Genomic DNA, 25,551 nt, shown 5'->3' on the forward strand with positions numbered 1-25,551 from the left:
GCAATGGAAGTGACTTCAATGTCCCTTCTGGCTTGACACGTGGTCTGATACAGTCGGCGACCTTGAGAGCCACGAGGACTTGTCAAACCAAAACTCCAGGCAGTCCCTACAAGAAGTCCTAACTGCTGGAGCCAAGACAATGGACTTTTTAACCGATACAACAGCGACAATGTGAAGCAATTGGGTTCTCAAAAGGAAGGATCAGTAGTTCCAAGATTTCCTTTTGTACCTCAGTGAGGAAAAGCTCCTCTCAGTCTCGGCGATTAAAGGCTATCGCTCAGCCTTGAGCCTCATCTGTAGACGGAGAAGGGGTTGACCTCTCCACCTCAGAAGACATCACCTTGGCTGATTCGAGGTTTGAGTGATCTTGCCCCCCAGCTGAGATTAGACCATCACCTTGAGACATGTCTTACGTTCCCTGAAGGGTCTGCCCTATGAGCCCTTAAGGGCCTCAGGCTACTTTCTGAACCTTAAGACCGTCTTCCTCGTACCTCTGTCCTCGGCTAAAACGGTCAGTGAGCTACATGGTTTGTCTTACGTCACCCATTCTAAGAGATGGGGGGGGGCGAGTGTCTCGCAACTTCGTACCGGGCTTGGTGGCTAGACTCATAATCTTTCATCTACCGATGAGAGATTTAGAGATTTTCAGTTTTCCACACTCAATAAGGTAACAGGATATAGACCAGTCATTACTATGCCCAGTCAGGGCGCTAAAGAAATATCTGAAGCGCACCAGACCTTTCAGACCACATCTCCATCATCTCTTCCTTTGTACCAACAAGGTAAAGAAGAGAACATCTCGCAACACCATCCCTTTCTGGCTCAAGAAAGTTATTGCGAGGTGTTTTCACACAGACCCAGAGGCAGCACAACCCAGAACCCTTCAAGTTAGGGGAGTGGCTGCCTCACTGGCGTTTAAGAGAAATTTCTCAGTCTCCCAAGTCTTAAGTACTGGGGTCTGGAAACGCCAATCTACATTCACCACTCACTATTCGAGCGACGTGACACATAGGTCTCTAGACACCCTTTCTATAGGGCCTATTGTGACAGGTCAACGGGTGCTGTAGCTACCTTACGCTCTTTCAGGGGACAGTAACCATTGGCTTAGGATTCTGGGTTACACTAGGTTTTAAGAAGGACATCCATCGATCTTCCTCGTCTCCTTCTCCCTCCCATCTGGGGGTCCTAGTCTGTATCCAGTTTCAGCTGGACTCGCCAATGGAAATAAGGTATGATACTTATCTGATTCCTCTCACAGGGTATAAGTTATACTCGTGGTCACGAGGTTTCCCCTTTGCAAGGTCGGGGAATCCTAAGTATGATAGGGTCCGAGTTGAATGTTCCTGACCCACTTCATCTTGAAACATTTGTTTCCTTGATGCTGCAAACCTTCAGTCGTGCTGAGATTATGGGGATCTACAAAGAAAGAAGATTAACGGAAGGTTGTTGCTTCAAAAGAGTCTAGTCTGAGGACTATCTTCCCTAGGAATAGGGAACTCCTTGGCCACCCTGGCCTCAAGACTAAGTCTCTTATAGTAAAGAATGAGAGTTTGTATCAAGTGTAGGAACAAATGACAAACTTATAACAGAGTTTGTATTTTTCCTAACATACAAACCCGAATTCTTTACACAAATCTTCCCTCCATCACTGTCCCCCTAGGATAGTCCTAGCTAGAATCCGATTGAAGGTAAACAGCAGCTACCAACCGGCGGCCCCCCACCACTAACAGGTGGGTAATTACCTGCCCGGTCGTTAACGACCTTGCTAAGGTTTTTCTGTCGTATTTTCCAGCTCGCGCTAGAATATCTCCTATAGTAAAGAATTCGGGTTTGTATGTTAGGAAAAATACAAACTCTGTTATAAGATTGTCATATTTCTGTTATCTCCACTTTATAGTTTTTAACATATTTCTGTTATCTCCACTTTATAGTTTTTGGCATCTACAAAATAACCTCTGATGAAGTGGTTTTATTTTAAGTAATTATAGATAATGTTACTAATTCATATGATATTAAGGGCAAAATTTATATCTTTATACTACAGTATTACCCTTTAGGTATTCTGTTGTTGTTGTCTGCTTGGTTTATAGTTAGTGGGGTAAAAGATATGGAGTTTGCATGTACTGCCAGATTTTGTATCAAATTTAGGTTTGGAGGTTTAAAGGCCACTAATGAATGGCAGAGGCAAGGAACAGTGACATTGTCCTATCAAGCAAGACAATACAATGCCCTAGAGACTGACAATTTATACATATGATCAGTGCCCAAGACCCCTCTCCACCACCCAGGCTAGGACCCAGGAGGGCCAGGCAGTGGCTGCTGACTCAGCAGATAGACCTATAGGATCCCCAAAACCCCCATCCTTAGCTCAGAAGATCGGCGAGGTTGCAGCGATCAAAGGAACTGAGCTTGAGTGGGACTTGAACCCAGTCTGGCTAGTTATTTCTCATCTTGACCAAACAATTTGTCTTCACGGTAATAATCAGTAAGATCCAAGTCTATTTTCCTACCACTGAACACCATATTTATAACTTTATCAACATCATAGATATTTTTACATTAGTTGTTTCCTTCATCCCTTTTCTCACATGTACAAGCCATCTGAATGAAATTTTTTGCCTCTGGACACACCCCTTTTCCATTTCTCAATGGTAATGTTATCATCTATCTTTCCATGAATCTGTATTTATAGCATTCATATTTTCCAGTTTCCTCCCTTTTCATTGCCTGTCCAAATATTTCAATTGCATAAAAAAGTAACCTACATGCCTTATGTTGTAGCTACTGTTTTTCTTATTACCCTTTCAACTCTTGTTTCCCAGTCAAGTGTCTTTCTTAGGACACAGACCTGTCTATCTAACTGTGTCATTCTTTCACTTTCTATCTTCCTTATGTGCTCTTGTAAGTTTTGGTTATAAAATTTCCACCTCCATGTACTGTATACAGTATTTTGTAATCCAGATTACCTCCTGTGACAAGTTTTATTCAATGCACATTAAAGAGTTTACCCCACGTATTTCCCACAGCAGCCCACATAGTCACCTATTTTATTATAATTTTTCCATTTCTTTTCCAGAGTGGGTTCAGGCTTGCCCATCTTTGACAGGTAGGATGTGTCACCCTAGTTTAGGCTAGTGTCCCGTTAAAGAAAGGAGTCCAGGATGGACCAAATTAAAGGTAATTTGGTTTATTTTTTTAGCAGTACCCCCTAGCCAGGCAGGACACTGCCTAAGAAGTTACCGTAGTTTAGAATAGACTAAAAGTATACTTGCACTGTTGGAGAAATTTAAGGGATAGGATGTGCAATTGATTAAATTTATGAGTATAAGAATTGCCGTTCTGTGGGGTAGGATTTTAAGCTGATCTCAAATTTGTTGCAATGGGTTGATGAGCATGCACAAAATAACCAGGTTACCAGGATAAGAAAACTCAACCTGACACAGTAAAGTTTATATTATTTAAGACTGAAGTTTTGTACATCTCAGAAAGTGTAATAATTTTTTTCATCTAACAAGTGAATCAAATAAATAATTTGATTAAGAATAGTTAGGCAGCCTCTGACATATAAGAGGGTAAGGAAAACTGAAACGGTCTTATTATACGCAAATAAATTTCCCTGGCCTAACTTCTCCTTTGAGCATATGATTTAATATTTCCAGCACTGAAAAGCAAATTACAATTTCCTTTTACCGTAGAGTCTAATGTTTCTAAATATCTTTCCATTGATCAGTTGCAGGTCGTATCATTGGTTAGTAGTAGTTTTTATAAGAATATTTAATGTGACTTCACTGTCTACAAGCTGTAAAACGCAAGTAGGAATAACGATGTAAAGATAGAGCAAGGACAAATGTATAAATGAAAAAGCCATATAATTATAGCGTGAGACCGACAGTAAAACAAGGCATATACTTTAAACCAATTTTAATTTTTAATTGTTAAAAGAAAGTGTTACTATTACAAAAATTAAATAAGTATAAGGAGGAGTTACACAGAATTAGACTATGAGAATGTCAAAATTTTTATGTTGAGAGATTTGAAGTAAACCAGGATTTTGACAAAAGCTAAGTTTTATTTTTTTATGGGAGTTTGTTAGTAAATCGAGTGCAGGATTTTGAAGTGTTGGGTTCCACCAATTCATGGTCATCAGCATTTTTAATCCACATTTTTTATGGGAGGGAATTCAGTCTTAAGTGGTCAGTATTCCGATAGAAATAAGTGTCGGTATTCTGATACCCTCGCATGCAATACTGTAGTGGCAAAAGAATAAATCAAGTGGTATCTATATTTGTGCAGAATTCCGGAGGGATCATCAAAGCGCCAGCTTGTTTGAGAATGAAAATCAGGCAATGTACTAGTGAGAGTTGAAGGAGCACATACTATACTGTACTTGAAGATAATTTTTTGTTTACTTACAAAAATCAATGTAAATTTTTTATTTACGTAAAAATTGAATGCAAGGTTAACTATCTGCAACTGGCCTGTTAATTTACACATAATACTTCAACTTTTAAATCCATTATAACTTTACACTATTGATCTAAATCTTCGGAAAAAATTAAAGAAAGAATTGCCATTTGCATTCAGTAGGTATTTTACCACTTATGTATTCAATATTGCATTGCCATAGTAATAGGAGGTAACTACGTTCTGTGATGTACATTAAGCAATCAATATTTCTTAATTTGTGGACACCTGTTTTTCTCATTATTTTCTATCTTCTAAAGAACATCAAACCTTAAAAAGGCTTTACTGTCTTAAGTACAGTGAAATATAGGGCCTGTCTTTGCTTTACTGTTCACATTTTGTAAAATATACATCACTGAATTTCCTGACAAAAATTGAAGGATATATAAAACTAATAACCTGACCTTTCCTATGAGATACAAAGGGGATTTATAAGATTCTCTACAGTTTTAAAGATTGCAGTAGAATTTACACAAGCTGACATTTGTCTTCTAAGTTAGAATGCATTACAGAATTGCTCTTAGAATGTCTAGAATATGAACAATCATGGTTCTGGTGAATAATGGCAACAGTTCTTATTCATGAATTTTGAGGACTATCACAACCCCAGTACCTTTCAAAAAGGAAAGGAAAAGAAGTTATTATGAGTAGAGACAAAATATGGATAAGTTAACAAGGTATATATATACTTGAACACTGTAACTTTGATATCTATGCTGACTTTTTATTTTTTTCTTGAGTTCTAACACCTACTGGGATACTATATATGGCACACACATTTGCTTGATTGCAAATATTAGTTGAATGTAGTTCATGTTATGTTACAGGTACAGTATAGTACAGTATATTCATCCAGTAATATGTATAGATCAAAACACCTCACTATTCACACTTAACACTTCAGTTTCATGAGATTTTAAATCTAGAAATATTATGTAATCTACAAAATAATGACATTGTTTTTGTTTACAGACGAAAAAGAAATGATTGCGAGCCACATGGTTTACTGAAGGAGGCAGTATGGGAGAGCTATTGGGTAAGAATGACTCAAAAAAGATTTTACCGTATATCCACTCTGTATATACTTTGTCATATTACACTTACAGAGTGGTGTCACCGATTTGTAAATTAAAAGTAGGAATTTGAATAACTAACTGGAAATACTAAATATATGAACTGTAAAATAAATTAAATTGCTTCAAGTCAAACTTTTGATTAGTTTACAGAATTTTAACACTGTAAAAATACAGTTAAGATATCTACAGATCTTTGATAACCATTTTGGTCTAATTGGGTGTTTAACAATATGAAAGATTTCTTACAGGTTAGCGCACAATAATTTTCTTATATTCTATAGGTATGGGATCTCTCCACTATGTCAGACTACCATATAAGTCTAAGTATCTGTACAAAATATAAGGATTATAAATGTCAAATAGGTTTAGAAAATTTGAGTTAAGGGTTCTAATGTACAAAGACAGTTAGTATAAAATAATTTAATAGCACACATAAAAGTATTGAAGGAGAAAGTATAAGTGTCAGAACTTAGATGCAAAAATAATTGCAATCTTCCTTTACATGTAAATAAAGCCTTCATCTTCAATATTACAGTTCATAGATTTATTCAATATTAACTATGCTAAAATTTGTCATTATATACATACTGAAACTTACGATAATGATTTATGAATATCAGTTCATATGTAAGTATCTTTTAATATATTTCAAATTTGTTACAAGTTCATGTGAGTTACATAATCTATGCATACAATAAACATACAATATTTTGATGTATGACACATATTTGATGCTGCAACGTCCATAAACACAACAGCATATGAGGTAAAGAGTCAGGGAGAAAAGTATTTAGTTTTATTTATATATATATATTTATACTGTATATATTATCTACTATGTGGTCATTCAGCACAAAAGTTAACACATGCAATTATTCCACTAACTCTTATGACACCTGGTGTAGTGGCTGCAGTGGCATGACAATTATTTTGGTTAACTTGGTATACTCCATTTCAAAAGAATGAGCAAGTACTATGGATATATTTTAACGTTAATGCTGTACAAGTATTGTACACTACCGAAATGATTCATTAGATGGTAATTCAGTGTCTTCAGTGATATGTGTAAAATGTGTAGGTGACTTCAATTTTATTTTTGAGCTATGTGGCTGCAAAAAAAAAAAAAGTTAGTTGGGCTACTTTGACTACACTGCTCACTTTTGATCTTGATAAAACTTTTTTCATGAAGTACATCAGTGTTTTAGTACACTTCAATTAATAGGTATTCATAACTGGCAGTCACTTTACATCAAGATACACAATACTTTTAATAGTGCATTCTGCAAGAGTGTGGTTATCTGTCAAATATCTAGAATGGCACACCTTGTCAGCCCCACGTATACCTAGAATTTCACACGTAGAAGTAGTACTACAATTAAAGTAAAAGTAGCAGGAGAGGCAGTAGTAGTTTAGAATGACCATATCTATAAAGCTGCAACGTCCACCTTTTTTATTCACAAGTTACAACAAAGATGTACATCAACTTGCTTTCCTTGGAGTTACATCTCCCTTTCAAGAGCCTTCTGTACCAGATTGTATTTGTCTAATTATCTCTAAAAAATATTCTGCAATTAGGATGAGATAAAAAGATACACAGTCACTGGTTTTGTCCATGAGTTTTGTGAATCTCAAGAGGTATGTATTATAAGGAAAAACATCTTCATTAACATGAGAAACTCAGATGAGACGACCTTCCATCTCTAAAATAAATCTCCAACATTTCAACAGGGTTCCCAAAGTTCTCTCTTTTCTTTGTATACAGAACACAACAAGTAATACTTCTTCATCACTGTCCAAAACAAACACTTTGTCTCACTTGCACGGTAAAATAATCTTAAACATTATTAAAAGAAATGTTTTTACTTTTTTTATGCTAAGTAGTTTGATTCTCCAACTTTTTGATTTCAGTAACATCTTCTGGAACAACGACACTTCCTGATAATTTCAATTTGTTTAGAGTAGCGAGTACCATCGTTGCAGATAAGACGCACTGTTCGTTGCTTGGTCTTCCTTGGCTTGCAGCAGTGAGAACCACAAGTACCACTACATATAGCATTTTTGATTGGTTTGCGAGACCGACAGCCATTCTCCACATAATACTCTGTGAACTGCTCTTTACGACAGGATGGAGCTGGAAAAGTGGAGAATTTTTAATATAAGGTAAAAATAGCATATTCAGTAACTTTATTAACTCTAACATTATGTATCAAAGATTGATTTTTATTCATTTTTTTTTTCCAATAAACAGAATATAATATGTACAGCAGTCGGAAATTTATTTTTATCATAGGCATTGTTTAGAAATTTATGTCTAGCTATAATTACGTAATTCAAAAATCTTCTGAAATTTATTGTTTTTAGTATAGTACATGTACAGTAGATGTCCTTATATAATTTACAAACATTTATCGGTTCTAAAACAAATACAAACCATTGTCCTTTACATAGGAGGTAAATAACAGTGAAGCTGGAATACAGCAAATAAAATTTATGCCTCACTGACAAACTGCTTACAATAACAGTCGTCAGTGATAAGACGTTCCCGCATACTTAACTTTTTCTTTCTTTTCCAGCATGTTTAAAGATTACTTTGAAAAGGTTGTTTGGCGAAAGTTCATTGCCTTCTTGAGAGTAAGAAATATTTCCTCCCCATTGTCTTTCCTGCAGAGTATTTGACCTCAACCAAGGGCTTCTTGTGACAAGTGTGTGTTCTTATTTTATGGTTCGTCTCTCCTGACAATTGGGGGGAGGGGACTGAACTTCGAGACCTTTCTCAAGTTTGGTTGGTAATTCTTAAGGAAGCAGTTTTCAATGGCAGACAGTTTCACTTTCCCCTTGGGGTCATCATTGAGATGTTTAAGTCACAATGTCTTAATTTAACTCTGATAATTCCCTTCTCTCCTCTCCAATCTGCCTTCGGAGGCCATTTGGGCAAGATGGGTGGCCTTACCTTGACAATCCTTGAAGTAGGAAGTGTCTTTTATTTCAGATTGTGTGTAGAGCCCCCAAAGGACCGAGGCAGGCATTCCCTCCATCTTTTATTTCAGATTGTGTGTAGAGCCCCCAAAGGACTGAGGCAGGCATTTCCATGGAGGCCCTCGCAGAAGCAGACCTTTCCAGAGAAGTCATTGACATTTCATACCTAGCCTTGTCTAGGGACATTTAGGGGAGACTTCATAGGATTTCTCCCTTACAAGGAGCTGATGGGGACTGCGGGTGACTCCTTCAGCTCTGAGCCTTGACAAAATTGGTGGTCTCATCCAGAACCAAGCTTTGGAGTGTGCTCACAAGGTTTATTCAACCTTGCCAGAGATCATTCCTGTTCGAAGGGGATCTTAAGACGCCTCTTGGGTATCTCTCATCCAGATCGTCTTGGAACTTCTAGACCTTTCAACAGACAGCTCTGGTGTCCTCGGAAAAGCTGCTTAGTTTCTAGTCTATCCTTAGAGGGAGTGTCTTCTCCCAGTCGCCCTTCAGTTCCTGTTTCTCCAGATAGTTTTGGAACTTACTAGAGCTTCCTGAATTTGCCTTTAAGGTTCCGTGTTCCAAGTATCTGTGTAGTCTCCACTCTACTATCAGAGTCTTCTCCTAGGTGCCTATCCTGAGGGAAGTGCTCTTCAGCTCTTGCTTCTTCAGCTAGTCTTGCCCTTCCTTGAGTGTTTTCAGAGCAGCCTGTGAAAACTTCAGTCCGAATATGGAGGGAGAGGTTTTCCCAGGCCCCTTTCTGAGGCGAACTTTGTTCCCGATTCTCCAGATAGGAGGGCTGAGAGGGCCGAGAGGTCCAGTAAACGAGTGCTTGACACTCGCCACTGACAAAATAAAAGAATTGTCTATCCGTGTTGCCCTTCGGAACACTACCGCAAGGTTGTTCCGAAACCTTTGCCATTTCTCTTTTCTGGTGGTGGCTTGTAGACATGACTTTCGTAGGCAGTCTACCTTTTCAGTTCCTCAGGAGATAACTAGCCAGTGCGCTCTTCCAATCGCGCCTCATCCAGGAGTTTTGCTTGAAGAGGATTTGTCTCTAAACTTACTAAAAGCTCTTTCTCAGACTTCAACACCTCCCAGATGTGTGCTTCTCGAACACTCTACCCTAGATTTGCCTTCCCTTCTAACATCCCTTCCAGACTTCTCTCTTTATACGTAGATGTGTCCTAAGACGTTCCATCCAACTGCGTGTCTCTCGTATACACTGGCCCAGATTTGCCTTCTCTTCAAGCATATCTACCCTATAGGCCTTCTCCTTTATTTCAGTTAGGCAAAGGCCAGGAGAAGGGAAACTCCAAAATCAAACGAAACAAGACCCCAACGGCGGAGCTTCCCAGCGCCGGCGGAAGAGGGCAATGACTGTCGGGCAGGCAACAAGGCGGGCCTTGACATAACAAGAACCCGGCAGCCCGATGCAACCAACATCGGAGAAGCCGCTTGTCTCATATGTCTTGAGCCGCGGTGAAAACGATGTGGGCCAAGTGTGTGTGCGTGGCCGTTGCAAAGCCACGACCACCCAAAACAATATACCCAGCTACTGGCATTCTGTCGTTTCCTCCACCCTTCGTCATCTCTTTCTCACCATCATCATCACCACCACCAAGTCCTGAGGCGACAGCACCGTGGGTGAAGGGGGCAGGCCTGGATAGCTGTTAGCCCTCAGCCCACAACTGCACTCAGGCACCGAGTCTAAGATTCAGTCGCTCTCTGGTGACGGTGCCGTGACATCAGAGTTCGGCAGCTGGACCCGTGACTGGGCTGGCCTATTGAGGACACCGCAGCCCACCCCACATGGGGAGGCCCCTAGAAAAGGTGGGGTAAACATCGGACACGGCAAACCCGACTGGTCAGCTCACCGCGGCTGGCGGACATCCCACTAATGCGGTCGAAACAACAAGAAAAAAATATTAACCTTAGGTGCGTGGAACATCCGCACCCTCCAAGACGTGACGAACACCAACCGCCCGGAATGACATACAGCCCTCGTCTGCAAGGAGCTAGCACGCTTCAATGTTGATGTGGCGGCTTTTAGCGAGACCAGACTACCCGAAGAGGGCAACATCAGGGAAGCTGGAACAGGCTACACCATCTTCTGGAAAGGCAAGGCCCTAGAGGAGCCTCGCATCCACGGTGTCGGCTTCGCCATCCGTTCCTAGCTGGTGCAGCAGCACAACCTTGCTCCCAAGGCCATCAGTGAACGCCTGATGACTGTCCACATCCCCATCACGCAGGACAGACACCTCACCCTGATCTCTGTCTACGCCCCGACTATGACCTCAACCGATGATGACAAAGCTGCCTTCTACACCCAGCTCGACCGCACCATCCAGGCAGCGCCACCATCTTCCAGCTATCAAAGTGACAAAAGACCACATGGAGACACCTTCGGTCTAAACACTGGCACACCCTGGACTACGTCCTGACCAGAGCCAGAGACCAAGGAGACGTCCGCATCACCCGATCCGGAGCGGACGACTGCTGGACGGACCACAGATTCCTCATCTCCCGACTCTCCATGACGACCCTACGACCACCCAGAAGGGCACCTGACAGCGTACCACACCAACGCTTTGATCGTAGCAAGCTCCGCAACCCACAGGTGGCACGGAACTACAAGGAGGCCTGCAGACCCCGTGGGTCAGGCCACTGTTGAGCACCACTGGACCACCCTCAGAAACGCCATGGCCCGTGCCGCGGAGGAAACACTAGGTTACAACCCCAAGAAACGGCAGGATTGGTTCGATGAGAATGATGCTACCATCTCTCTTCTCATTGAAACCAAATGACAAGCATGCCTGACTTTAGAAAACCAACCAACAGCTGCTAACAAATGTGCTCACAATGTGGCTGAAGCTGATGACCAAAGAGGGATTCGTGAAGCCCAGAACACCTGGTGGCAAAGAAAAGCTGCATAAATACAGTTTCGCTGACCAACGTGACCTGCGCACCTTCTATGCAGCAACAAAGGAAATATTCGGTCCCACACGGTCATCAGTGGGCGGCCTGAAGAACGCGGATGGGGCCACGACCATCACCGACAGCGAGGGCATCCTGGCCAGGTGGAGGTCTCACTTTGAGAACCTCCTCAATGACCAAGCAGACACCCCAGACGATCTCCTGCGATCTCCTGCGAATGACCCCGCAGCATCCCGTCCGTCACTGGATGGCACTACCACCCTCCATCCAGGACTTCAACTAGGTCCTGCAGCGCATGAAGCCCGGCAAAGCCCCAGGGCCAGACAACATCCCGTTGGAGCTCCTCACTCACGGTGGCCCCGGGCTGAGGAACCGTTTGATGCTCCTTGCTGAAAATATGGGAGACCAGACCAAGACCCTCCCAAGTGACTTCCGCGATGCAAACATCATTACCGCGATGCAAACATCATTACCAACTACAAGAAGGGAGACGGGGAGAACTGTAACAACTACCGGGGAATATCGCAACTAAGCATCGCGAGTAAGATTTTCGCTCGGATTCTCCTTGACCGCCTCCTTATTCTCGCAGAAGACGTCCTGCCAAAGTCCCAGTGCGGCTTTCGACCTTCCCGCGGGACCATAGACATGATCTTCTACGCGCGACAACTACAAGAGAAGAGCCTCGAACAACAACAGCCCATAATGTTCATCTTCTGGGATTTGAAAAAGGCCTTCGACAAAGTACCTCGACCTGTCATGTGGGCTGTCCTCAAAAGATATGGCTGCCCACCCGATTTTGTCAAGCTGGTGCATGCCCTCCATGACGGAATGGTTGGGAGAGAGTGCCACCAAGACACTCATTCAGACCCATTCTCCATCAACGGCGGCCTGAAGCATGGCTGTGTTCTGGCCCCAACGTGTTTCTCGCTATACACCGCAGCAATGCTCAATGAGATTCCCCCAGACACACCCTCAGTCGACCTACGTTTCCGCATGGATGGAGGCGTTTTCAACCTCGCTAGACTCCGCGCCAGAACCAAGACCACCTTGTGTGCAGTGCGAGAACTGCAGTATGCTGACGACAATGCCACCCCAGGTCAGACGGCAGAGGACCTGCAGTCGTTAGCTGATGCATACAACTCTGCCTATAAACGTTTTGGGATGCAAGTCAACATAGACAAAACCAAGACCCTCGTCCAACATCCACCAGGACTGATGCTCCCAAACCTAAATACCACAGTGAATGACCAACCATTAGAACAGGTGTACCAGTTCTCCTACCTAGGGAGCATCCTAACATCAGCTCCCACAAGCAAAAAGGACATGGAGAACAGGATCAGGGCCAGGGCAGCCCACTCCGCCTTTGGCCGACTCAACTGCCACGTATTTAACAACCACGCACTGACAATGACCACCAAAATAATGGTGTTCAGGGCAGTAGTCCTCTCCACGCTCCTGTATGCATGTGAAACATGGACGCTATATAGAAGCGATATTAAAAACCTAGAACGCTTCCAACAAAAGAAACTGAGGCAGATCTTGAAAATCCCCTGGGAGAGCCACACCACCAGCATTGAAGTCTTAGAACGTGCCTCGTTGACCAGCGTGGAGGCCACCATCGTCCACTACCACCTCCGCTGGACAGGACACGTGCATAGGATGGATCGATCTAGGCTCCCAAAGAAGATATTCTACGGAGAACTGACCCAGGGCACCAGACCACAAGGAGCCCCAAAAATGCGCTATAAAGATCAACTAAAGCGCACCCTGGCTCTAACTGACATCGATCCTTCCTCATGGGAAGAAACAGCCAGGGACAGGAATACCTGGAGGAGTACAGTACACCATGGCACCGTGGACTTCGAGGAGAAGAGGATACAAAATGAGGAGGCTAGGATGAGAAGGAGAGAGAGCGATTAGAACAGCCCCGCCCAGCATCTACCCTCCCCTGTGAACACTGTCCGCGACTCTTCCACCACAGACTAGGACTTAACAGCCACATCAGACATAAGCACCCACCCCAAAGATAGGAGGCTGATGGCTAACGACAGAACCCAATACTCGGACACGAGCGGGCGCCGACGATGACGACCATGCACATCTACCAAGCACCAAATCTCTTTTATTGACGCGTCCCAAGATTCGCTCCCTCCAGCTGCGTGTGCCTTGTATGCACTGGCCCAGTTTTGCCTTCTCTTCAAGCTATCTATCAAGCATGGATGCATCTCCCAGATGTACATCTAGTAGCTCTACCAGATGCATGTGTTACCAAGAGTACAGGTGCTCCTTCCTAAAGAGCGTGTCTTCCAGGCGCTACCCAGGAGCATCTTCAGTGCAAGTAGGTCTGCCAGAAATTATTCTTCCCGGACATTGCTCCTCTATACGGAAGCACCAACCAGACGGGACATGCGCTCTCTTCCCAACTCATCCTTCCTAAGCACTTCTTCCTGACATGCCTCGCAGAGCTCCCATCCACAAGGAAGGCATTGTTGTTTAGATTCTTTCCCACTCGTTATTGGGAATACGTTCTGAAGGAGTGTATAAAGCATGCAAAGTATATGGGGCTTTGGAGGTATTTTCCTTTTGAGATGAAAGACTTCAGTAGCCTCAGGCTGATCAGCAGAAAGTCCACCTAGATCCCGAACTTGGGGCTTCTACAACCAGAAGAAAGGCTATCAATCTTTTACGTTGTTCTGAGAGCACACAACTTTGGATGTAAAGGGCAAGGATGCTTGAACAATCATATAAACAGGGTTCCTAAGAGACTACAGACCCTTAAGAATTTTTTATAGGCTTTGCCATCCATCATTGGGATTTGCTGTGGGCCTTCCAATGTATTCAATATAGTTTTCACCTATATCACAATCTCCTCTTCAGGGAATAGTGTGAGGGGTTTCTTAACTTCTTCCCCCCTCCTCGGCACCGGCATGGAACAGATTCCTTGAGGACAACTTCGATCTCGACCTCAGCCTTTGAGGAAATGCTAATTGGTGCCAACCTCATCTGCAGTCCCCAAAGACATAACACCAAGATCTGGTTTGCCACATGGTTGGATACCTTTGTTCCCAACACACCCCCAGGGAAGAGAGTAGTGTGCCATCCCATCCTTCCCCCTCCCTCACCTAAGAAGACTGACAAAGATTCCTGCCCACCAGAGTGGGCAATACACTATTCCATTGGCAGGCACTCATACACATGGATTTTCTCCTGTTTGGACTAAATTTAATTAGACTGCAGTCTCTTTCACTCTTCACCCTCTCAGAGTCAGAAGAATCGTGCATCAGGTAGATGTAGTAGTCGCTGCAGAGAAGGCCGAGAGGGATTCCAGTTCCAGCTTAAGGACCTAGGGTGAAGCTTCCCCGAGCAAGAAAGAGAGATGCAGCAAGATGACACTGTCCTCAGCCAAGCCAGAGAAGGCCGAGAGGGATTCCAGTTCCAGCTTAAGGACCTAGGGTGAAGCTTCCCCGAGCAAGAAAGAGAGATGCAGCAAGATGACACTGTCCTCAGCCTAGCCAAAGTGGTTGATATCATCGAAAATTGTCACTGTCCACCCAGGGAGATTCGTATATTTCAGTGGGATCAGCTAGTAAAGACTCACAACACTTTGCCAGGTACAAACTCCTAGAGAAGAGAAACAGAGAAGTGGCATGCCGTGTGCACTAGTAAGGGTCCCTCATCCAACAGAATGTGGTTCTCCTCTCCTCTCTGGATTGTATTCATAGAGGAGTAGGGAAGAATCCTTCTCATTCTTCTCCAAATGTAAAGAGGAGAGGTAGATCAGAGTTAAATCCCTTGAACTTGGTCCTTAAGTCTACGTTGTTTGACGGGAAGCTGTAATTTGTTTTCCAGAGCATTATTGCAAGTCCTCCCAGATTCTAAAAAGCAGTTGGTCATAGCTATTGAACAGTCATTTTTTTTTTTGGAGGGGGAGAGACATTTGGGAGGTCAAGAGGGCAATAACCCTTCCCCTCTCAAACAATTTCACCTCCTGACATCCAGAGGAAGTTCTACCTGGTGCTGGAGGAGGCAATTTTTTTTTTTTTTTTCTCCCTATACAGTAGGAGAAAATATTGCTACCTTGTAACCAGTTGGACGGTGGAGAAGCTCGCTCAAGAAGAGCGGCTGAGACAATGATTATGGATACTGCATCTGTTACAGCAAGTCACATTACCTCCTGGCTCCATCTGTTCCAGTGCTCTTCGCCATGGGGAAGAACTTGAGTAACCCAGAAGTTCGCAAGAGATATACCAATCTCTTTTAAGACCATAAAACCACTGATTTCCTGACGAATCACAACCTCAACACCAAGAAGTGAATCTTGAGGACGCTTGACCATGAGATTAGCAAGCTACACAAATGTCTAGCCAGCAGAGACCTTTGGAGTTGGGGAACTCTCCGCTCACATAGACGGCCATTTTTCTGCCCAGGAAAATGTAGATAAGATGGTGGAGTATAGGAAGAAAATGAGCCAAGACTGTTCCAAAAGGCAGTGTCATTCCGGTCAACAAGCATGTACCAGGACCCTTCACCAGACTCAACCTTGTCATTGCAGCCTTTCACTCTTAAGAGAAGCAACAGCGATACTGTGTCACATGAGGCTGCTATTCTTTAAGTTGTTTCGTTCCACATCGGGATTCTTTCAAATAAGGAAAAGGAGGAGCAAGTCTCTCCAGCAATAGCTGTAGCAACCCCCGAGTGTTTACAGGTGGGCTATGTCAAAAGCCACTGGGGAAATTGACAAGAACATAAGACTGACTAGTGGACCATATGAGTGCTACAGGACTGTTATCACATCGTATCCAAGTCCTCTCTTGCTCACACCTGAATGAGTTAGCCGTTCGTGTCTTACCACAGGGATTTCTATTGGACCTTCGTCTCCTGCAAAAGTTCCAGTCTTACCACAGGGATTTCTATTGGACCTTCGTCTCCTGCAAAAGTTCCAGTGCAGGAAACCTCAGAACAATCTCTGGGTTTCTACAGTTGCTTCTTCATGGGGATGAAGGCAACAGGGTTTGGAGATTGGTCATTTATCTGGCCACCTTGAACAGGTTTATCTAACAGACTCCCTAGCAGTGATGAAAAGATCAACTTCCTGCTATCTATTCAGGTCTGTAGTGGATTAGACTACTTTGCTAACTGGACTGGCTACTCCTTTCTTCCTCATTTAGAAGCCTTGGCTTAGTAAAGAGATGGACTCTGCACTTCTGTGCCGAACTGGGGATCATCGTGAAGTGGAAAGAAGTCAAAGTTGATCCCCACACAAGAAATGGAGTTTCTGGGAATAAGGTTATATTCAATGGTAGCAAAGGTGTTTCCCCTATCCACACAGTATCAGAGATTGGAATGTACAGGCTGGTCTGCCATGGTCAGGGATGGAGGAACCCCCTCCTTTGTTTGATAGTCGTCACTGTCAAAGGATTCCCAAAGAGGCAATCCGCTGGAATATGCACCTCTGGAGTCGCAGACGCATCCAAGGAATGGTGGGGAACCCATCGTAAGAACACAATCCATGTAAGTTGGACTCCAGAGGTCACTCGGCAGGGGCTAATGAGCAACAACATAGCTTCTCACTCCTTGTGCACTTTGGTGACAGGCTCACTCTAGGACAATGGAAAACCTAGTAGATGTAAGAGTAAGATTCATCCTGAGGAAGCAGAATATCATAACAAGACAAACTCGGCTGCAGAAGTCAAGTTTTTACTCAAACGTGGTGAGGCCTCTTAACATCCAGGGGTTTCGCGACCATAAACCTGTTGTGACCAGCCTATTGCTCACCAGTCACACACATAATGGCATTTACAGAGGATGTGCTCCAGCACTCCAGGGAAAGTAATGGACACGTACACGTTCCCCCCTTCTGCCTGCTCAGACGAGTACTAGAGAAGGTTCTAACCTCTCTCAATCTTCAGTTAACTTTGGTTGTATGAAAGTGGTTACACATGGAATGGAACCCAGACCTAGTTGTTGTTCTTTTGGATGAGCTGGCATGCAAGAATTGCCACCATGACCAGACATACAATGCCAACCCCATGTGAAAACGTACTGCAATGTGCTCCTACCCATGTCTCATCACAGGTAGAGACTATCCAGTTCCTCCTTGGGAAGAAGGGGTTTTCAAGGTGAACTACAGGAGATTCAGGATGCCTGAGGAAATCCATCACGGCTGTCTACCAAACTAAGTGGGCAGTCTTCTGCGCTAATCTGCAGAAAAAATATTTAGCTGGTCTAGTCTCTACCTTCGTATTTGCCTTAACAGACTAACCGATATTTTTCCTGAAAAACAAAGATGTCATTGCCAGCAATTAAGGATTATCGAGGTACACTAGGCTAGGTCTTCCTACTTGACGTCTCAACCTGGGAGCCACCGGAAGTATCTCCATGCTGTATGATTTTCCTAATCGGGCTGTTGCATCGGTGGAACGTTGAACAAGCAGGCCGAGTATAGTTTATACAGTATAATGTTTATTTTAACATTGTTGGATTTTTTTTCTTCTCATTACCTTATGAATAGTTTATTTCTAGGAAAAGTATTAGTTTCTTTATCGAGCTATTTTCACTCTTGGGCTTATAGCATCACCCCCAACAGCTACATCTTCCAGAAAGGGAGGTCAGGAAGTTTCTGTTGTTCTACAGGAAAGATTTAATCAAGCCCCTGCAGTAAGCAACAGAAAGAGACCTTGACCTCCTAGTGTTGGCATCAGCCAAAATAAAAATTAGCTAGCTACATAAAATCTCCTATCTGGTCTCGCGATCCAAAGCTTGGAACAAAATGACTTAAAATTCTTACCGGAATTTATGGCCAAATTACAGAATCAATCATACAGTGAATGACAAATATTTGACTCTTCCTCGATCTCCTCCCTCAGTTCCATTTCTGATTCACTGGAGGATCTCTATATCCTGTCAGGACCATCAGGAGATAGCCAAAAGGAACAGCAGCTTGGTTATGGGAAACATTCAGGAGAGCAAGGGCAGCAAGACTCTCCTAAGCATTAAAGTGCACGAAGTACATGGTGTGGGAACATGTCTAAAAAAGACTACCACACTAAGGCAGATGTTGAAAGCAGGAGTATGAAAGAGGCAGTTTACCTTCAATGCTTATTACCTATGGTATGTTACACGCAAGACGGAGAGACAATCCTCAGACCCGGTCGTTGCCATCCAACATGTAAGCTAGCGCATGTTTAGATAGAAACGTAATCCTGGGAGGGTGGGCTTGGTTTTCTAATCTCTAAGTGTTTTCTCCTCGACTTTTGCTCTAGGAAAGTGGGACGGGAAAAAGGAAGTGTCTACCTAAAGATGACTTGTCAGGGGAGTTTAAGAGAATTGATGTATGGTTCTGTTTTTGGTTAACTCCTCTGGGGTGAAGAGCATTGATCCAACAAGCTTGATTACTTATATGAAGCCTAGATTCCCCCGTTGAGTGGAAGCCTACGTGGTAGACATGTGTTCCGCTTCTCTCCTATGGTCCGAGAATAGTTGGTGGGAAAGTAGGCTGTGCCCTCCGGTTACCTTTGGGCCCTGGATGTAGTCTAACTGAGTATCTATATAAGGTTTATTGCCAACCTCGTTCTTCCAGCAAATCTTAAGCTTGTTACTTTCAGAACGGAGAGTTGTTTATATAGCCTTACAGGAGAACAGGGTTCTTTTTTCTTTCTCCCAGGTGGCTCAGCGGAAGCAGAAGTACTATTTAAAAAGACTTGGGTTTGTATAGTCAGGAAAGTGGTAATGACTAAGAAAAAATTTATTTTTACTTTACATTATTTTAAATTTATCTTGGGGGTAAATTTTGATAATTTAAGATACATCTATACTAACAAAGAAATATCAGGGACCATTGTATTATCAGTAGTATACATTTTATACATAAGTAGTTATATAACATGTTTCCACCCAACATTATCTTTTCTACAGCCTCACCTTGATCACAAAATCTGCCTGACCAGCCAGTACGACAGCGGCAGTAGTAGTCGAGACGGTTATTCTCCCGTTTGGCCTTACATCTTCCACGTCTGCATTTGTGATTTTCACATGGATCTCTTCTTTCGACATCATCAACCACTATTTCTTTCTTCCTGTGAGCTTCCTCCAAGACCGGTGGGTGGATCTAACAAAGAAACAAATCAATAATGCATAACATTGACATTTATTAAGAGAACCTATGTAATAATATCTGTATGCTCAAATTCACAAATACTTTATGCATTTTTTCTAGAATGATACACCAACAAATGATAAAGATTAAAATTCACTTGGATTTTAAGTTGATGAAAATATATTTTAACATGATGTTAGTAGTGTAAATTTTAAAGTACTGTACATGGAGATCAAAATAAAAGCAATTATGAACATCTGTCTGATATTGTTAGTATGCCCTCCTAAAATTAATAAATTAATACAGTACAAATATACCCTACAACTTAAATCTTTTGACTATCTTTCTTCGTTTAATCAACAATAGTATGAATGTACTTTTGTCCAAATATCTGTTTACCAAAACCATACATGTAGGTTAATTTGTTAAAACATTTCATGAGGGCTGCTTGTGAGTTGGACATGATAAAAATCTAAAATGTTATTTAATGTGTCATGGAATTATGTTTTACCTGGACAAGCAATCATCTAAAGCACATTCAAGTCATATTAAATTTCAGTATTTATTAAATTTCTAGATGAAACACTATACTGTACTTTGTCTTATAACTTTACTAGTTTCTGTAGCATTCTTTTTGACTATGTATCTTTAAATTTAGAGCTGTAACAGTAGTAGATCCTTTCTTCTTTTAGCCAATATGCTTTTATAAATTAATTTTTTAAACTAACAATGTTGTTAGAGAGGGGATAGAAAAGATCTTAAACCTTAGGTTGTCTCTAATGGGTTCTGGGATTTGGTTACAAATTTGAGCAGAAAAAGAGACCTCCTTCCAACTATCAGCATGGGTTATTGCATAAGATAAACTGCAATGTGCCTACTCTATTTGCCGATATTAAGGCTAGCATGTGAAATATTAATTGTCAGCTCATATCTTCTCACGAGCATAGGCAACTCCCATGAAGAAGAAAGGCCTAATATCCTTCAGTCAAAAGACCAAACTGTGAATAGTAACCATTTACATTCATGACCAAGAGGTGCTTCTCTCAGTGAAGGAAGAAGAGCAAGTTTGTGATCGGTGACAGATACTCCAACTTGAGAAATACCCAATCTACAATACCAATTGCAGGAGATGTCCACTTTCCCTGGTAGACAGCTGTAGAATACATTTGCATGTATTCAGAAATATATGCAGTCCCTCGTAAAAAGATGGGAGATGGTTGGCAGTTTCTAATTGTGAAGTGCACAAGACTTCACGAAGTGTAAGTTTGCCACTAAATTGGAGACCACGATCTGATCTCGGAACATGGGGATGAATGCGAATAATCATGCCCCTTTCAAGAACAACAGTGTGCGTCTCTACCATTGGTCTAGCCATAAACCAGTTACAAAGCCTACCCTTTCTCCCAGCATTTACGAGATTGAACATCCATAGTCAGCTTCATGAATCACTGAATCACACTCTGATAAGAATAAGAAAAAGGATGTAAGCCTTTGGTAAGGTCCCAACAGTACGTCAGTACTTGTTACAAACAAAGGCAAAAGTGAAAAGTTTGACAGAAACTGTGTCCGGGACGACTCGCCTACGTACACTACCTGCCATTAACTAAAATACTTGGTTGATGAATTCAACAGCTGTCCCAGCTATAGCTGGAGAAATTATCTATTTTAAAGATGGAATACACAAAGGACAAACCAGATCAATGCTCCAAATTTAACCACATTGTCAAGATTATTCTTAGGACAACAAAACAAATATTTTACTACCATAAGTACTGTACAGTACTATACTGTATATAATTTTTCCCTACCTGTACTTCATTTACAACGCAGTTGTCACCACATGTCTTTTCCTCTTCTAGAAGAACACCAGGGCTTGATACACGGTTATGGTGGTGCTTAAGTCCCTGATCCCTGACAGTCTCTTCCCCACCACATCCTGGAGCTACTTTGTGTTGTTGACCTGATCCCAAATCTGTGAGTCGGCCGTTAAGGTACAAGCGTTCAAGACATCCTGTTTTCATTTAATGAAAGAAAAATATTTGTAAAAATTATTTCATTTCTAGAGTATCCTAACAATGCTAAATATTATCAAGGCAAATTGATCATCATGACTATGCTAATAAACAAACCAAAACTGGCCTTTCCCTTGGTTATCATTAACAACTACAGTATAGGTTAAGCAAAACTAGTGTCTTTCCTTACCGTTGAAACTTCCGGTTTCCCTCAAATGCCAATTCTTGGTAGCAGCCTGAGCTACTTCCTTGGGTAAACCACCAAAGTAAAGTGGCACAGAGAGCTGCAGGTATTCATTGACCCCATCATTGACAATGGAACGCGCGGCACCGTGGTCAATGCAGAGTGTAAAATTCTGTTTCTCAACTATTAGCTCCAATACGTGCCAACCGCCATCATTCACAATTTCATAGCTGTAAATATAAGGCCATCTTTATTATACCCAGCAAACAAAAGTTCTAGTCCTTCTGGTTTATTTAAACTTAAACATCTGGTATATACCATCTTTGAAACATAATATTTATTTGTTACTGTAAAGCAAGAAGTTAGAAATTCTCTTCTGCCAATTCTGCAAAGTTACACTGAAGTTAGCTTATGCTCTAATGATCCAATACAAATAACAATACATCTTAAAAATGAATTCTGGGAAAGACTATTTTACTCTCTTGTCCAGCCTAGGAATCTATTTACTTTTATGGATCAGCCCGAGCAGAGAGATAAAGACGATTTAAAAGCAAATATGCCTTTTCCAGAATATTAGACAATGCTGAAAATAGCAGATTATAAAAAAGATCTGGTACTACTGTATAGAAAAAACAGAAACAAGTACTGTATAGTCAAAATAGATTGGATAAAGGAGCAGTTTCAAAAGTATCCCTACTAGTAGAAAAGCTGTGCAAGTTTCTTACATATGTAAGAGGGAAAGCGAGAGGAAAATGTTGGGTTTACGAAAAACATTTAGATCGACATTCAAAATCCCTGGTTTAACAGTGAACATGAAATATTTTTGTTTTCGTACCTGAACATGTTTGAAACTGGGTGGTTTCCTACATCAAAAGAAATCCTGAGACGTCCTTTGAAAAGCTCCACAGCAAGATGGGCAGAATCGCCTGTGTAAAGTATGACACCATCTTGACTAGTTGTGCGGAAAAGGAAAGTGATGTTGGCAGTAGGTCGAGTCTTTAAGGGTTCTAGAGCCAGGAAGGAGTTATTGGTGCCAAAATGTACCCTTGTAAGATATTCACAGTGTTTTCCTGAAAAATTAAAATCTTGTGAGTAATTCACAGTAGGCTTGAGTAAAATACAAGATATGAATTTATCACTACTATAAGGTACTTAGTAAAATAATGAATTGTATGGTAACTGTCCTGATTGTAATTACTATTCTTACTTCAATATATTAGTACAAGAGTTTTTAACACAGGAAAGAGAACCTATGAGAAAAATATTACCTGAAAATCCTGGAGAGCATTTGCACACATAATCTTTAGAATTGGGTGGAACAAAACATATTCCATTCTGACAGTCATTTTGCTGACATGGTGAAGTCTGTAGAAATACTGCTGGTCCTACTTCACAGAACTTCCCAGTATAATCATTTATGCACTTGCAGGTATATTCGTTCTCTCCATCAACACAGGAAGCTCCATTCTGATCATGATATTAACAATTATAAAGTTTAATCACCATTTTTATTCAGAATTATTTGTCAAAACATGACAATGTTTTACAATATGGTTTCTATAATTGGAAATTTTCATCATTTCAAACAAGCAAATTGATATACTAAAATGCTAATATATGCATAAAAGTTCTAAAGTACAGATCATGCAAAACTGTCAACACTGTACTTCAAAAGTAATCCACAATAAAACGTAAGTACTGTACATTACTATTACTGTACACTAACCAAAGATTACTTTACCTGGCATAGGTGATTAGCACAGTCATCAATGTTTTCAGTGCAGTTTTCTCCAGCAAAGCCAAGAGTACACTGGCATTCATAATGTGTGAAATGGTCAACACAAGAGGCTCCATTTTTGCATGGGTTAAACTCCTTGGTGCAATAAGGAATTTTACGCTCACAGTAATCACCTGTAAGAAAACGATATTAAAGAAACATTCAAGATGGAGCTTGGAGAGTAAAGCTACTGGTAAATTTTTCCCCATGGCTTCACTAACATTTTTCATCAATATAAAGTTATGGAATGTTTATGGCATTCCGTAGTAGCTGAAATGCTTTCCTATATTATTGCAACCAAATGTGTGAAAGCAATACCGGGTGACAACACACACCTGTGTAACCTGCAGGGCACTGGCATTTGTATTCCTCGACAAGATCAACGCACGTAGCATTATTTTCACACTTGTTGTCAATACAATCATCAATATTTACTTCACAACGATCCCCTTCAAATCCAGAAGGGCAATGGCAGCTGTAAAGGAATACAGTATAAATAAATATGGACTTCCAAGTAGCAAAGATTATTAGCACTAAAACTTATATTATTGTTTAAATATACTTTGCAATTCTTATTGCAGATTCTTTCATAAGTTTAGACTCTTATTAAAGGTTACAGTATTACTATATTTAAAGCTAGTTTACACATTAAAAAACTAGGAAGTATGCCATAATCCTTTAAGAAACTCATAAATAATAGGAAGATGTCCATAAATTTTAATTCATTCACTAATTAAATTATGCTAACTACTGTATACTACATACCCAAACCGTCCAGCCTCGAGGATCTTGCATGTACCAAAGTTTTTGCATGGGTTACCATAACAAGCATCTATTTTGTACTGGCAATTTGGGCCATAATATGCTGGAGGACAAATGCACTCATAACTGCGATTAGCAAGTGGTCGACATGTAGCATCATTTTCACAAGGGTGACTGTAGCACATATCACATTTTGCCAGTACCTATGATGACACAGAAAACGGCATGGCCGTAAGGAAAAAGGCTGGCAAAAAAATATCACTTCCTAAATTAATGTTAATTTGAGAAAAGCTAATTTTATACATAACAGTGCAGTATGATCATTTGTGGAGTAAAAACTATAAGTTAAGAAAAATATTAATGCCCCTGAAAAAGAGTATGGAGGCTTTGCTTATGCTTCAGTACAGGACAAAGGGACCTAATGTAGTCTTAATAGAAGAATCAAATTCATATTTCATGTATAACTTGCAGATACCAACCTCATCTGGAACTTTTGGCACACACTTGAAAGTGTTTGTTGGTGTAGTAAGAACAAGTTTGTCTCTCATGCTTGGAGGCTCAGCACAACGAGCAATACCAGGTTCCACATAATCGCCTTTAACCCAGTCACTGAACCAAGCTAGTGAACAGTCGCAATACAGAGGATTGGCTCCCATGGCACTGTCAGAATTACAAAGAATAATTACTAATTAAGTAGAGTATCTCAAATATTTACAGTATTACCGTAGTTTCTATTGAACACCCACAGCACAGTAAGAATTGAAAGAATCAATGTACAGTAATTGAAATATCTAATTGTTTTAGGTTCTACCTTTAAAATTTTTTTTGTATTTCTATTACTATACAGTATCTCCAATTAAAAAGCTTAAATAATATACTGCATATACTTACATGTGTGTAATATATTCCAGGTCTCTAAATGCACCATCAGGAATCTTTGAAATGTCATTACCATGAAGAGAACTGAAAAATTAATATAACATTACTGTATTTCACTACAATTAAAGGAAAAATATTCAACATTTAAAATTGAGAGAATATCAAATCAAATTACCATACGGAACACTATATTTTCAATAAGTTTTCTCATATTTACCATTCAGTATCATTGCATAGTTTTCTTGGCTCACAGACCGATGCAATGCTCGTAAACACTCAAGATTTGTATGCTAGTACTGTATTCTAAGTTACTCGTAACCCAAAGTACTACACTGTACTGTATAGTACAGTACAGTACATTCCAATCTAAACAACTGTACTGAAAATGGGACACTGATGTT

General features: G+C 41.1%; 1 protein-coding gene across 1 annotated transcript in view; it reads right to left on the reverse strand.

Moving 5' to 3' along the window:
- Positions 1-4,066: 4,066 nt before the first annotated feature.
- The window catches only part of sli (slit guidance ligand), a 32,021-nt gene continuing 10,536 nt past the window's right edge, over positions 4,067-25,551 (reverse strand). The window contains exons 12-22 of the mRNA XM_068388759.1: positions 25,163-25,234; positions 24,751-24,931; positions 24,275-24,474; positions 23,845-23,984; positions 23,474-23,643; positions 23,001-23,199; positions 22,568-22,802; positions 21,739-21,962; positions 21,345-21,547; positions 19,362-19,548; positions 4,067-7,671 (exon numbers count right to left, since the gene is read on the reverse strand). Of these exons, the coding sequence (XP_068244860.1) occupies positions 7,445-7,671; positions 19,362-19,548; positions 21,345-21,547; positions 21,739-21,962; positions 22,568-22,802; positions 23,001-23,199; positions 23,474-23,643; positions 23,845-23,984; positions 24,275-24,474; positions 24,751-24,931; positions 25,163-25,234 (2,038 nt within the window). The 3' untranslated portion in view covers positions 4,067-7,444. The remainder of the gene's footprint in view (positions 7,672-19,361; positions 19,549-21,344; positions 21,548-21,738; positions 21,963-22,567; positions 22,803-23,000; positions 23,200-23,473; positions 23,644-23,844; positions 23,985-24,274; positions 24,475-24,750; positions 24,932-25,162; positions 25,235-25,551) is intronic.

The sequence above is a fragment of the Palaemon carinicauda genome, chromosome 15, assembly GCF_036898095.1.
Source record: "Palaemon carinicauda isolate YSFRI2023 chromosome 15, ASM3689809v2, whole genome shotgun sequence".
Taxonomy (NCBI): Eukaryota; Metazoa; Arthropoda; class Malacostraca; order Decapoda; family Palaemonidae; genus Palaemon; species Palaemon carinicauda.